Consider the following 15230-nt stretch of genomic DNA (forward strand, 5'->3'; position numbering starts at 1 on the left):
AAATTATATAATACAAATAACAAATTATGTTAGATTAGGCCCCCTATTGATTTTTTTTAAAATCTGAAAACCATTATTTTTCTGTTATGTACCAAGAGAGAGTGCATTTTTACTTAGTATTTTACCATGTTTATAAAAAATCATGGAAACAAATTATTGCTCTTATTCTTTTAATTTTGTTTAGTCACAAAATATATGTTAAATAAAATATTCTGATGTCTTTTCAATGTAATATAAATATAGCTATGAATGTAGGCTCCTTGCAATTAATGCCCCTTGTTCCAATTACCCACCCACTGTTCCATTTACCCCAATATGTTGGGGTAACTGGAACACCATGACCATGTATGTATTTACTGATAAAGCATAAAATGGGAGTTAATCTGTTAAAACAAGTTGTAAAAACATATTATCTACTTATTGAAACAAAAAAATATCGTATATGGATACCTTCCCGACCACCGAAAGTGATTTATTGCTTAAGCGTATACCGTAAACGTTCGCCTAATGGCGCTACTATGGAGTGCATGGAAATGAGAGAGCGCCATCCCTGTAAAAGCCGACTATTATCACTGATCATTAAGGGTACATGTAGTTAAAGGGTGAAACCTATCGACACATACAATTATGAACAAGATCGAACCATGGAGGTAGTAGAGATAAGGAGAAAGCTCGCACGCATTCTATTGTACAATCATAATTGCCGCCCTTTAAGGTTTTCAGATCAACGTTTTGATTATGTAATCGATTATCACTTATAATCTTTTGTGCTGTATACATGCATGATCGCACACTTATGTGCGCTATAAATATGATGAAACAGCATAAGTCATTCTAACTTGATGAACATGATGCTATACATCTCTTTCATTGCCTAGTTTAAAAGAGGGCTCAGGACGCGGTTTATTTTGAAACCTCGGGGGAGGAACAATTGTTAAAGTTTTGGGTAAACAAATAAAATCGGACCAACCCGGGCAGTACCGGGCAACACTGAGATACATCTCGTTTGATGGGAGAATTCCTCAACTTAAAAATGCGCAATTTGTTTTAATAAGATCTTCGTATTTTTAAAACAGTGGTTAAAACAATTTTACACGTCCTTAAAATGTGTGTGAACTGCACCATTCCATAATAACCTGTTTAGAAACATTCTGGAACAACATGTTTCAACATATTAATCGTAAAAATCATTATTATATTAAATGAAATATGAATATTCAAGTTCAACAGCTAATAAATGTATGCGCATCCATAACACATGTTTTGCGCATACGTGATTTACTTGTTACTAAATATGACCCCCCCCATGAGACGGAGTCATTCCAGAAATTATCGGCGATGATCATTAGATCAAAGGTATATCTGTCTCTATTGTGTTTACAATAGAATTTACGTAATGAGCTTAACGCGAGCTCACTCCTTCTCTACTACCTTCATGATCGAACAAACTTGTTCATGATAATGTGGTAATCATTCACCTGATACGTTGTGGCCCAGTGAGCAGAGCATTAAACTATAGTGCGAGGATAAAGAGAACTTGTGGAGAAGATTGATGGTTCGAATCTCATGCAGTAATTTCTGACAGATTATGATGTCTGTCAATGTTTTTTTCTGATTTGAGGAAATTTTATTCTCTATTTTATCTTTAACATTGTTTATATAATTTTATTATTTTATCTTGTATGTGTCTTTTTTCATGCTTTGTTTTTATCGTTTCATTTTAATCAAATGTTGTAATGAACCTATTTGATTGTATAAGCATTTGTTATGTGTGTGAGACGAACTGTCGTGTGCGATAAGTCTTTCAATTCGCGCGAGTGTCCTTGCCTATGCATCAGTGGTCATAAGAGGTATATCATTTTATTCGAAAGGGGGGTCCCAAATATACGGGGGGTCATAAAGTCTTGGAAAGAATAATAGGAGGGGTCATAAAATGTTTTATGACCAAAATGTAGGGAGACACACGATGACCACAGAAAGTGTGTTATTTTATTCAAAAAGACTGATTTCAATACAATTTTGGGGTTTGGGATCATAAAATTTTTGTTGCCGAAATGGGGGGTGCGCAATTTTATTGACGCAGACTTTTGGTAAATTTGGGACCCCCTTCCGAAAAAAATGATAGCCGAGGATTCAAAAGATAACCTCTGCCCCAATAATCCCTAGCTATATTTGTTTGAAACTGTTCCACGGAGGATGTATCATAATAGGCTCAGTTAATGCTATAAATAAAATTTGAATGAGTGAATGAACAAAATCATACAACAACCAACTGAATAGAGGCTGTGCATATGACGTATCATCCCGTAAATATGGCGCACTACTCAAATGCATTCAACAAAAGCATGATTGCATCTACCGCGACAGTTTGTCTCACACACATAACAAAATGCACTACGATCAAATAGGTTGATGACAACATTTGATTGAATGGACTGCACTGCGCCATGATTACGGGGAAGAAACCGGTTCAAATCATTTGTTTGGAGCCAATCGATAAACGCAAGGCCTCTATAGCTATCATTGAATACTGGCTAGGATTCCACAACACAATGAGAACATGTTATAAGGCGCTTTGGAAGGCACATAATACCCCAATGGCTTTCCATATTATGTGCACTCAACAACTATTCAGTATCGAAGCCCGGTATCGAAGTTACGTAATGTTACTATGTCAACGGGATCACGCGCTTAAGTAATGAACCACGATCGAAACAATCAGTAGGCCTACAGGCAAAATAGCGTGATCATAATGATTGCCATACAAACAGTGCTTCCGGAGTTACGTAACTACTTCGTGGTCTGATAGTTATATGATCAATGGTCTGATCATGAAGGTAGTAGAGAAGGAGTGAGCTCGCGTTAAGCTCATTACGTAAATTCTATTGTAAACACAATAGAGACAGATATACCTTTGATCTAATGATCATCGCCGATAATTTCTGGAATGACTCCGTCTCATGGGGGGTTCATATTTAGTAACAAGTAAATCACGTATGCGCAAAACATGTGTTATGGATGCGCATACATTTACTTAGCTGTTGAACTTGAATATTCATATTTCATTTAATATAATAATGATTTTTACGATTAATATGTTGAAACATGTTGTTCCAGAATGTTTCTAAACAGGTTATTATGGAATGGTGCAGTTCACACACATTTTAAGGACGTGTAAAATTGTTTTAACCACTGTTTTAAAAATACGAAGATCTTATTAAAACAAATTGCGCATTTTTAAGTTGAGGAATTCTCCCATCAAACGAGATGTATCTCAGTGTTGCCCGGTACTGCCCGGGTTGGTCCGATTTTATTTGTTTACCCAAAACTTTAACAATTGTTCCTCCCCCGAGGTTTCAAAATAAACCGCGTCCTGAGCCCTCTTTTAAACTAGGCAATGAAAGAGATGTATAGCATCATGTTCATCAAGTTAGAATGACTTATGCTGTTTCATCATATTTATAGCGCACATAAGTGTGCGATCATGCATGTATACAGCACAAAAGATTATAAGTGATAATCGATTACATAATCAAAACGTTGATCTGAAAACCTCAAAGGGCGGCAATTATGATTGTACAATAGAATGCGTGCGAGCTTTCTCCTTCTCTACTACCTCCATGGTCTGATCTACTTGGGTTCGATCCTTTTAATAAAAGAAAAAATAGCTGATCATTTATAATGCATAAATTAATAAAGTAATGTAGTTACACAATTTGAAACATTGAGGCCGTTCTATTTTTCAAAGGTCATTTAACTGTTAAATATAGTGGAATATATCACGCATTGATAGGTAGCAGGTGGAGCAAATTTTGTCAGCGGTTTTTGTTGCCGTTTGTTCGCAGTGCCCATTTATCTAAAAAAATAAGAAAATTTAAATTAAATTTAAAGAAATTCACAATATTCATTCGTAAAATGTGGTCAAAATCCAAAAACATTTCTTGACACTTCTTCACATAAAAGTGAGAGCAGAAATCAAGATTCGAACAAGTACCATTCACCATCCAAGGCGCACCCTCTACCGACTGAGCTAACGGGCCAGACAATAGAAGGTGTAATTTTGAACTGAAGAATATTAAAAAAATATGAAGAAATTACAATGTTATAAAAAGGTTTACCAAAATGAGTTAGGTATAAAGTATGAATCGATTTAAAAATTAAGTCAAATGGCACTTTGAGAAAGAATACCTGAAGAAACCCCAAAACATCTGCTGCTCTAGCAACTAACCTAGTGACCTAAAGTATTGGGTCATATCACGATATTTTTTTCTGAGGCATTATGTCCAGGTTGCTCAATTTAACATACACGTATCCTTAATGCTGTTGAGATTTTACAAGGATGGCGCTCTCACATTTCTAAGAATCCAAAAGCGCCATTGGGCGAACGTTTACGGTATTTACCCCCAATTTACCCTAAATGGGGACAATCTGTGATTGGTTTTTCTCAAAACCTCAAGTGTTCCCTTTGTACCGAACGAAAGCTAACACTTCCCCCTAAAAACACTTTTTTACATTAGGTCAACAGATAACGCAATTCAAGGCGAATGTGGTAAATCTGTTGAAAACTTATATCCAAACACATTTTTTGGCCAAATGTTAATGTAGATTTTAAAAGTCAAAACCTCAAGTGTTCATGTTCCTTACAATATTATCAAATTTTATGTAACAGCACACTTACTAGTATAATATTGGCCTTACTATATATAGCTTCATTAGAATGAGCAATGGCCAATTCTCTTTAACATATTATTGCAAATCTTGTGCAAAAAGTTACTGAAGTTTCGCCTGTTTTGTCATACGTTTGTTGCATATTACATGTATTATATAGCTTATGATTTCGCTAAAGAGCGTTTATACAAATTGATATGTTTTGTCATGTTTGTGGATCAGGCGAGATTGCAATCTTTGAAAATACTGGTTATACTCGTGACTGACATGCTGACTAACTCCTAGACTATGTCATAGCCTATTTTTGATGTTAATCATGATGAAAGTATTCAGTTGAACTCGAAATTATACTGATATTAATTACATCAAAATACTAGTATAAAATTGTTATGAAAAAAGTTTATATAATTATATTAGTGACAGTAAAAGTAAAAGGGGGGATAAGACAAGGGATCGGAAATGGGCAAAAATCTTTGGGACCAGAGACCATGCTCGGGGGGGCACAGCGTTCGAAATAGGGCCGGTCAGACGGCCATTGGCCTGTAACTTTTTGGCCTGGCCGGTAACTTTTCTGACTGGCATCTATATACATGTAGTTGCCGGCCCGGTTGGCCGGTAACTTTTTAAGGCTGGCCTGTAACCTTTTGAGGCATATTTCGAACACTGAGGGGGGAGGGGGCACTCCAACTTTGGAGGTGACGCGTGTATGTAGGGCTGTCAGTGTTAAGACTCCTTTTTCAGCATCGCTGTCACCCAAAGACCCCATGTTTTTTTTAACGAACATTTGATCTGTGACCCAAAGACCCTTACAAGTTCAATTTGAACAGCAACTTTCATTTATCACTGATTTTGTTACTTATCTTGAAAAAACAAAGAAATTTGAAGCCATTTAGAACTAGAAATTCGATTTTCGAGGTTTCTGTGGCGCTGTTTCGGTTCCCACCCAAAGATTCCATTTAAAAAAAGGTCATGTTCTCACCCAATGACCCCATATTTTTTACATTTTGCTCTCACCTTTGGGTGAGAGCCGAAACAGGGCGGTGCCCCAGAAACCTCGAACGTCGAATTTCTAGTTCTAAACGGGTTTCCAATTTCTTTGGTTTTGTTTTTCAAAATAAGCAACAAAATCAGTGATAAATGAAAGTTGCTGTTCAAAATTATTGAAAAATAAGGGACCGTTCACAAACACTTGGGGGGGCTGATGCAAAAAGGGGGCCCTTAAAAGTTTTGACCCTCCTATGGGGTAGTAAAAAATGGCCACACATTTTTGAGTTTATTATGCTTTTCTATGGGTTGACCCATAATTTTCATGTCCGAAAAGGGGAGCCCTGTGAATTTTTCAGATCTGAAAAAACTAGGGCCCCAAATTTTTTTTTTGATGAAATGTTTTTGCATCACCCCCCCCCCCCCTAACAAGTGTTTGTGAACGGGTCTTTGGGTGACAGATCAAATGGAAAAATAGGGGGTCTTCGGGCATGTGTTAGTTTAAAAATGTGGGTCTTTGGGTGACAGCGACACTGAAAAAGGGGGGTCTTAACCCGGTCCAGCCCTACATACGCGTCACCTCCAAAGTGGGAGTGCCCCCCAGGTGTGATATGTATCGAGATTAGAGCCAGAACTTGTCTTTAGGCCTAGGCCGTGTGCAATTTTTTAGTGGGGTGGGGCTCAAGTTTCACAATGCAATGTATAGGCCTACACATGCGTGACCACAGAGATTTTCAAACATAAACAGAGGATTTTCCCCCGGGGATTTGCTCGATTTGAAGCATTTGAAGGCAGACCCTGAACACTAATGGTTTTTGTTTTGTTTTGTTTTTTCCATTTTTATTCACCTGTAGGCCTACGGTGGAAAGGAAAAAAGAACCCAAGAACATAGGCCTACACTACAGGCATGCTCCACCAGACCCCATCTTAATTACGGCAACCAAGATAGGTACAAAGATACAATCAGAGTATGACAATGAGATTTTTAAAATACTGCCCCACCATGACAACAGGACCCAACGGATTACCCTGAACAGTGATTTGAACAGCAGCAGGGTTTTTTTTTTTGAGCCGGCCAACTATAAAAAAAAAGTTTAAATAAAGTTAAAAAGTTTCGAATTAGACAATGAGGGCGTTTCATTGCTGAAATAAATTTTATTTAAATAATAGCTGAGTTACGAAAAACATTTTAAAAATGAGGAGTATTTGTGACACTATTACGAGTGTGATAAATTAGTTTATTATTTACAAGTTCAAAAAATAGTTTAAAATATATTATAGACTTGAATGTACAATACAGATATTCCTCCCATCCTGCTACCATTTTTCGTGGCTTACGAAAACCGAGCAAAATGGCGTCAATGTTGGGGCGATGTTTGCGTACAATTCCGAAGAATTCTGCGCTTGCATTGCTCGGGAAGACTCCATTGATTCGATCACCTGCCTTAGTTTGTGCGGGGTAAGTATGCTTTTATGAATCATAACACATTTTGCACAACAATGATGAAAAATTACCAAATTTTAGTTCGAAAGCCTGGTTCGAAAACTAAATCATTAATAGACCTGCCGAATTCGACAGGCATGACAGTCTAATCTAATTCATGAATTAAGGGCATTTCAGACCAGACCTTCATTTTTGAGAAAATTTTCAAGTGAAAATAATCAAATCCTGGTGAAAACAATATGCGCAAATCAATTATAAAGTATCGGGTATACCAGAACGAAATTACAAGAATAAGCCCTTTCGCATGTTCGGGAAAATCGCAATTTCGGAAAATTGCAACTGCGCATGCTCTCAGACATCGTCACACAGCACAGTTCTTCCACGAGAGATAAACACGAGGAGGCTGCAGTGCGTTTCCAATGCGGTGAACTGTGCCGTTTGCATACAAACATCTTGTACTGGAATTATTAGTACGAGGAACCCATCATAGGCCCTACCGTGCATGGATCGAATCCATACACCCATCGAATGTGTGTCATCAGCCCTCAGATCGGCCCTCAGACACACACATACAGGCATAGAGTTCTGCAGTAGCATGTTTTGTTGACATTTTGTGTAATGTTTACATCCATGACAGTTCTAATACCATCATCAGACAACTCACATACAAAGGATGTCAGTTGGCAATCTTAATGTTATGCAATCAAGTTTACAACACTATCACTCTTACAATGAGCAAAAAGTCACTCAGGTACGCAATTCAAGGACCAATATTGATTACCTGAAGTGGCCTACTGCAAATGACCAGATATAACCTTTCTCATTTTCATGTTATTTTGCAATAACAAAACCATGTTTTCCTTGATTTTGGTATGAAATTGAGCAAATATAATTAATTGTCATGATGTCAATTTGGAGTTATTAGGGGCAACTAAAACTGATATAAGGTAAGTTTTATATGTTTGGAATCTGTATTGCCTATTCTGAAGGAATTATTGCCATGTAAACAAACCATCCCTTGGCCAATATGGACATGGTGTACAGCTATTCGAGTTATGTGAGCAAAGGAATTCCTCGATCTGAGAGTTGCTTTGAGAGCACTCAAATCGATGAAATGTCCAGTTTGAGAGTCTCTCAAATCCAGGAAAACCCTCATTTGAGAGTACTCACAGATCGAAGAATTGTCCAATATGAGAGTCTCTCAAATCCATAAAATAGCTCGTTTGAGAGTTACTCTCAAATCGAGGAATTCTGCCAAATGAGAGTGATAGCGCCCTCACCATATCTGGCGACAATTCATACGAGCTGCATTTATGAAAACAACGAGACGATTTCCGTATTTCAAACATGGTTCAAATTAAAAAAATATCATATCAATTTATAATTACTCCTCAAGCCGAAGTTACCAGGTAAAATTAAATTGTATCATGATCACGGACGGTGTAGTACTATTGTCAAAAGGGAAGAAAAAGAATGCGGTTTCTTTATCGCAAGTTCCGTGTTTCAACAACCAAAGGCGTTAGCATGTAACTTGTACATGTTGTAATGTAAGCTTACTGAATGACTGACTCACTCTGCAATGGCCAATGCTCTGCCGATGAGAACCCAACTACGAAGTAAGTTCCAATATTTTTATGATCTAATTGAGTACTAATTCATAAATAATTATGCAAAGTGAACCCAAACAGTAAAAATGTTATCCCATATCGAACAATTTTTAATATCTTTAATTTTTACAAACACTTCATTTTTCGTGATCCTGAGTGCTAGCCTAGCATCTTCTAAGTTATGATATTTTTCAGTAGATATCCACGAAAAAAGCTTATTCCCAAAAGTTTTGTTGATTCCGATTTTGCGTTTGCAAGTTAAACATGATTTATGTGTATTTATTACAGTCACTGCTCATGGCATAGGCCACTGTTGTAATTTCGTTCTGGTATACCAGAACGAAATTCAAATTTGGCAATATTTTTGCTATAGCCAAAATAACAATTTCTCGATCATGAGAGGATGTACCTTCTGTGTCAGCGTACTTTTCATAGAATAACACGATCGCATGACCTGCATGACCGAACGTTTACCATGCCTAGCAACGACCGAGTGTTGGGTCAATTCTCAAAAGCTGTGTTTGCGCCGTGGCGCCGGTATTTGCATAATACGCTCGGCGCAAATAACTGTGTGTACCAAGTTGGCTCTCATGATCGAGAATTTAATATTTTGGCTATAACGAATTAATCTGCAAGAAATATTGGTACATAAACATTATGTAGCCAGAGGTATCCAGTGGTATAAAAATCTCAACTTTTTTTGAGAAAAGTGGGGATGAGGCTGCACGTGGATCACAAAATGAGGCTGTGTGATCCCCCAGCACAGCATCATCCCCCAACTTTTCTCAAAAAAAGTTGAGATTTATATATCACTGGAAACCTCTGGTTACCTAATGTAAATGTACAAAATATTTCTTGCAGATTAATTCGTTTAGCAAAGATATCTTGAAATTTGAATTTCGTTCTGGTATTCCAGAACAAAATTACAACACATTGTGTATGGAGCAGTATATACACATAATCATGCATAATCGGAATCAACTGAAATTTTGGGAATAAGCTTTTTTCATGGATATCTACTGGAAAATGTCGTAAAAAGAGGATGCTAGGATCATAAATCGAAATACTCCTTTAATGCTTAGGCCCTTCACAATTGATTCTGAGTTTACTGTTCATGATTTTAAAAATAGGATAAGGTGACTTTTAATTATTAATTGCGGTACCGTATCTATTATTTTCTTTATTTAGTAGGCCTATCACAACTAATTATCAACCCGTTTTGATGGGAGTCGGCATTTAATTATTTTATTAATGCTTACTTTTACACATAGTATATTAAGTGCAGTTATGCTGTTTGTTTATTCATCATTATTGTTGATATATGATTCATGTTAGAAAGTAGCAAGTAAAAGTCATTAAAAGTTATTTTTTAAAGGAGAAAATCCAAAATTAAAATAATATAATTACATATAAATTTAGCAATTTTGTTGTGTCCGAGGGCATAAGATGGAACAGCTAAACCCTGGCAAAAACAACCAATGAGATGAAGCGATCTATGATCGCGAAAGTGACAATCATGCCGACCAAGAAATTAAATAATTATTGTAATTTGTAAAACTCGCCCAAAGCTCGTTACTTTTGCAGACAGCTTAAAACAAGAAAAGTGTGTCGTGCCTGTAATAATTTGTCATTTACATTGAAGTACGGTATCAGTATCACACTACACAAAGAACCCTGACAAAGAAAATGTGTGAGCTTTACTTCCTTTTTACAGGCTCCCGGTTTTATAGTCATGATCAGTGCAAGCTTAAATCTTCAATATAAATATATCTGTGTACAAAAAAATTTAATTATTCAAATGATGCTTTCTTCTGAAATTTGCCATTCTGAACTTGCTCGAGAAGTCTAGTCACAAATTTGCTCACCAGTTAGGTTCACATTTGAGGCTAGAGAGTAGAGATCATTGCATTCAAAATCGAGTCGGATTCACTGAAGCATGACACCACTCACACCGCAGCCGATCGCGACACAACAAGTGGGTGTTTGTTTTATCATACCACTAAGGTAAACATCAAAGAACACCGCTAACCTAATATATTTTCAGTATCTTGTCAGTGAGTGCGTATTTTACGCTTTATATCTAGTCAGTGAGAGCGATTTCGCAAGGCCGATACGCGTGCACGGCGAGGTAAGCGTATAAAGGCGAATCGCGTAAACCGGGCGCGTAAAATGCACGCCACCTGTAATACGCGGAACAGTCATACTATTTTTTGTCATATTTTTCCTATTTAGCAGGAATTAAAATGTTTAAAAAGCGTAATTATTTCAATATTTAGAATGACTTAGTGGTATGATAAATTCGTTATTAGGTTCAGCATCGGTATGGTACATGGAAATTATCGTGCGCTCAGTGTCATACTGGGTTCAGCCGGCTTCACCCAGTATGACACCAGCACGATAATTCCCTGCATTCATACCTCCGCTTCACCTAATAACTAATAATATTATTATTTATTGTTCAGTGGTGATTTTACACAGCAGTTTGCTTGGCAAGAAAATAGAGTACTAATTTATTCTTGTTATGTTGTCTTTTGCAGACTTGCCGGTCAAGTGATAAGTCCTAGTTTACCTTCAAGTTATATGATGCATCTACTGTGTATGTACAGCAGTCAAAACACTACTATGAAGGGCCTACTTATACATGTGTTGTCGCAGACTGTGATTCTTCTACTGGACACCTTCTCAGCACAGGTATGTTATTGTGAAGAAGCTTCTCTTCAAGAGTTCAACATGAGGCAACCAAGGAGCTATATTTACATGTTTGTGTGGCCATGGTAAATACATATCGGTACCAGTATTTCGGTGGTTTTTTTTCAGTTTCTTCATTTATTATCCTGCCTGAATGACATTGTCAGATGTAAATCACCTTCCCATATTATGTTGTATACAAGTCATTCCGACAGGATAATAAAAGAAGTGGAAATACAAGTGTAATTTTTCACATATTCAAAAAGGTTTGAAAATCACAGACAACCGATTATGTAGCAGGAAACACTTGTATTTTTAACAATGTTATGTTGCCCCAATAAATTTCAAGACAAATCACAAATGGGATATACCTCAAAAATTATACAGTTATACTGTATAATGTAATAAACACTTAAATGTGTATATAATACATGTTAATGATTTCTAAAATACATTTTGTCATATTCAGTTTTTAGTGGCTTTTTAGTTGTGACCTTTTCATTGTTTCTCAGCTGATCTATTTCTGTATTAATTTTGCTGAAAATATAAAATTGTAATTTTGTATGTCTGGTCATTTTCAAAATCAATGTTGTGAACTTCAAAAACTAAACATTTAAATTGTTTAAATCTGATCTTACTATAATGCTACCCCGACTTTTGATAAAATTAAAAAAAGTTTTATATACTTTGGACTTAAACTTGGGAAATAATGAAGCTGGAAAAGGGCATGTTCTCTTCCATTACTCTGCCCTTAAAGTCATATTTTCGTAATTGTACAATATTGTGAAAAAACCTTTTACACTGTCAATAAGTAATACAGAACTAAACATGATGTTATTTAATTTTTCAATTAATCCACAAATATTTGGATTTAATTCACTACCGATAATGTGTGTAAATTCCAAATTCGCAAGACATTTTAAGGAGACCCTGCACAAACACTAAAGGGTTACCTTCCAGTGCAAGTGCGAATGTACAAACGAATGAACAAACTGAAGGACACAAGTACCGGTACTGCTTGAGCTGGCTTTGTCACTGAAAATACCAGAAAACAAGTCACATTTATGATGAATTAATTATTATGCCAAACAAATGAGGTAAAACAAAGAAAATTGCTATTTCATTCTATGAGTGCCAACAATGCGTGTATTATAGCTCACCAACCTTATACAAAACCATGCCTAACTCAATTTAGCAACAAAATTGAGCATTTGCACCCTGATGTCTTGAATTGGTTGATGATTGTATTCATATAGTTATTAAATTTAAGGTTAACATTCTAAATTTCTTTTTTTGATTGACAGATGATATGTGCCATACAAGCTATGGAGAAGTGTTTAGCATTATATTGGATCGGGAAAGGAGACAAGACAAAGTCTATTATCATCATCAAAGAGGTTAGTACACCTGGTATCACATACCATATTCCCTTGTTTCAAGTGAACTTCTGTGAATTGTGTGCAGTTTTTGTACTGCTGACTGAAACAAAAAAAATCTCAAACAGTGCATATGTACAGTTAAATGCAATTTTGTGTGATACATAAAATACACTGTAAAATATGCACGATAAATCGCATGTATGCATCGCATCATACAAGTTGAATCACGCAGAGCACCACAAACTTCCGACAATCATGCAAGATGCTAACTGCTGCTTGTCCGAGAATTTTTGTATAACAATATATAATATATTTAGTATAAAATGGGCAAAATCCTAAAATTAATACCATATTGAGGTTTTTTTTAGCTAGTTATTTGCTATGCAATATTTCTTCACTAAAGTGTTACTATAAAATTCTCCAATAAAGTGTTACTATTTTAATGTGACCCCTGGGCCTCATGGAAGAACATATGATACCTTAAAACATCCACTGAATGAGTAATCCAGGCAAAAGAAGAAATAAAACAAACAAAACAAAAACTATCTAGATGCACATGTCAAATCAGAAAGTGACTTGGAGCTTTTTGATAACTTAGACATGGACCAAACTGTGAATCAGGTGTCCTCTGCTCTCTCTCTCTCTCTCCCTTCCCTTTTCTTTGCCCACTCTATCCTCCCACTGTACAAGTTAATATCTTTTGCTCTGAAGTCTTTTAAGACTTAAAAGTTAATCAATTAATATTTAAAATATAATGTTGCAAGATAATAAAAAGCGAGATTTATTTAATTCCTATAACCTGGTTTTAAATATTTAGGCTACACATGAATTATAATGATTCCTTTTGTGTTTTTATGACAGGATGTGTCAAATATCAACGCTGCATTGAAGAGTGGTGAGTTGCCTCATCTTGTAATATTCAACAAAACCAACTACATTGTAGGTGATGGTGTGAACATACAGTGTATGGATAGCTCTGCAGGTGCCTTTCTCCAACTGATTGCCTTGTAAATGTATTTGTGTATATTCTCAGTTATCCAGGTATAAAAAATATCAAATAATTTAAATCTAGTCAACTGGAAATCTAGACAAAAATAGTAAGTCCAGTTGACTATATTTAAATTGTCAACTTGATATCTTGTTTTATGTGTTTCAATTTGAGTACCTGTAACCTGTTATGTACTGCTGGGGACAGGGGAGTGATTTAGGGATTCAATCATGTTTCACCGTTGTTCATCACCGTTTATCAACGATAAAGTGACGCGTCGTCTCGCGTGGTTTACTTCTCGAGGGCAGCTTTAGCTGCCAGAGCGAAAAGTAAACCACGCAGACGCTACCGGACGCGAAGTTGTTAAACGGTGATGAACAACGATGAAACATGATTGAATCCTTTCAACAACGAAAAGAAGCTAAATATCGTGTAATTCACGATTATTTTACGAGGAATGTCAGTTAATCATTGCCACTCAGCCTTACAAAAACTTCGATGATTTCTCTTTTGATATCAGCAATAAAACTACAGAATAAAACGGCAATGTTTAGCCGCTACCTGAAAAATACTGAATTCAACTTGTAAGCTGGCATACGCACAAAGGTTCCAGGCATGACGAATTTTGGCGCTCTCGCGTAACGCGTAGTCTAGTCTCGCTCGCGTTCGGCAGTATACGCTTACAGTAAAAGTGTGGGTTCATCACGGTTTAACAACGGTTGGCTCCTGTACAAAGGTATAGGAAGAGTTGTTGAAAACCCTCTGAAAAAAATCAACATTGAACTTGAATAGCCTTGTGTGCATTTTTGCCTGAAATATGTGTAGTGTAAAATATACAAATTTTGCATGCTTTGTGTCACCTGACTAAGAAAACGTCACTGAAAATTACCTATAATTTAGGGTTATAATATTGAGAAACCAAAACTTTGCATGATGATAAATTCCTCAAAAAAAAAAAAAAAAAATGGGTTCTCATTATTTATAGTCCTAAATCAAGATACAATTTTCTACTTAAATTATTAGTCAATTACACACAAAGCATGTGGTATTTAACAGTATTGCAGGTAAAAAGTGTACCAAAAACAAATTTGGAGTTTCCAGTGTTTTTGAAAACTATATAATTGAGCCTATACCGGTATATAAACTATAAAAAGCCTGATGTTTTTATCATGGTGTCAAAATCAATGTTTTTACCCCCCCCCCCCAGTATTTTTGGATTACTTCTCCATTTACATTTCAATTGTAAATATCTTAAAGAAAACAACTAACCCCCCTTAAATAATGACCATTATTAAAAAACAGGCTATTGAATTACAAATCTGTAAAATACGTTGGAAGCAGAATTTATTTCTGTGCATTTTAACACCTCAACTGAATACCTGAGTGGAAGAAGAGCCCAACTCCATCAACACTTTTTTTGAGATACTAACAAAAAACACACTATTTGGAAAAGTTTTAAGAGATAGACTGTT

At 36.0% G+C, this 15230-nt stretch overlaps 1 protein-coding gene across 1 annotated transcript in view; it reads left to right on the plus strand.

Annotated features, from left to right (window-relative positions):
* Positions 1-6970: 6970 nt before the first annotated feature.
* The window catches only part of LOC140170028 (NADH dehydrogenase [ubiquinone] iron-sulfur protein 2, mitochondrial-like), a 33793-nt gene continuing 25533 nt past the window's right edge, over positions 6971-15230 (plus strand). The window contains exon 1 of the mRNA XM_072193343.1: positions 6971-7111. Within this exon, the coding sequence (XP_072049444.1) occupies positions 7005-7111 (107 nt within the window). The 5' untranslated portion in view covers positions 6971-7004. The remainder of the gene's footprint in view (positions 7112-15230) is intronic.

This window comes from Amphiura filiformis, chromosome 14, assembly GCF_039555335.1.
Source record: "Amphiura filiformis chromosome 14, Afil_fr2py, whole genome shotgun sequence".
Lineage (NCBI taxonomy): Eukaryota > Metazoa > Echinodermata > Ophiuroidea > Amphilepidida > Amphiuridae > Amphiura > Amphiura filiformis.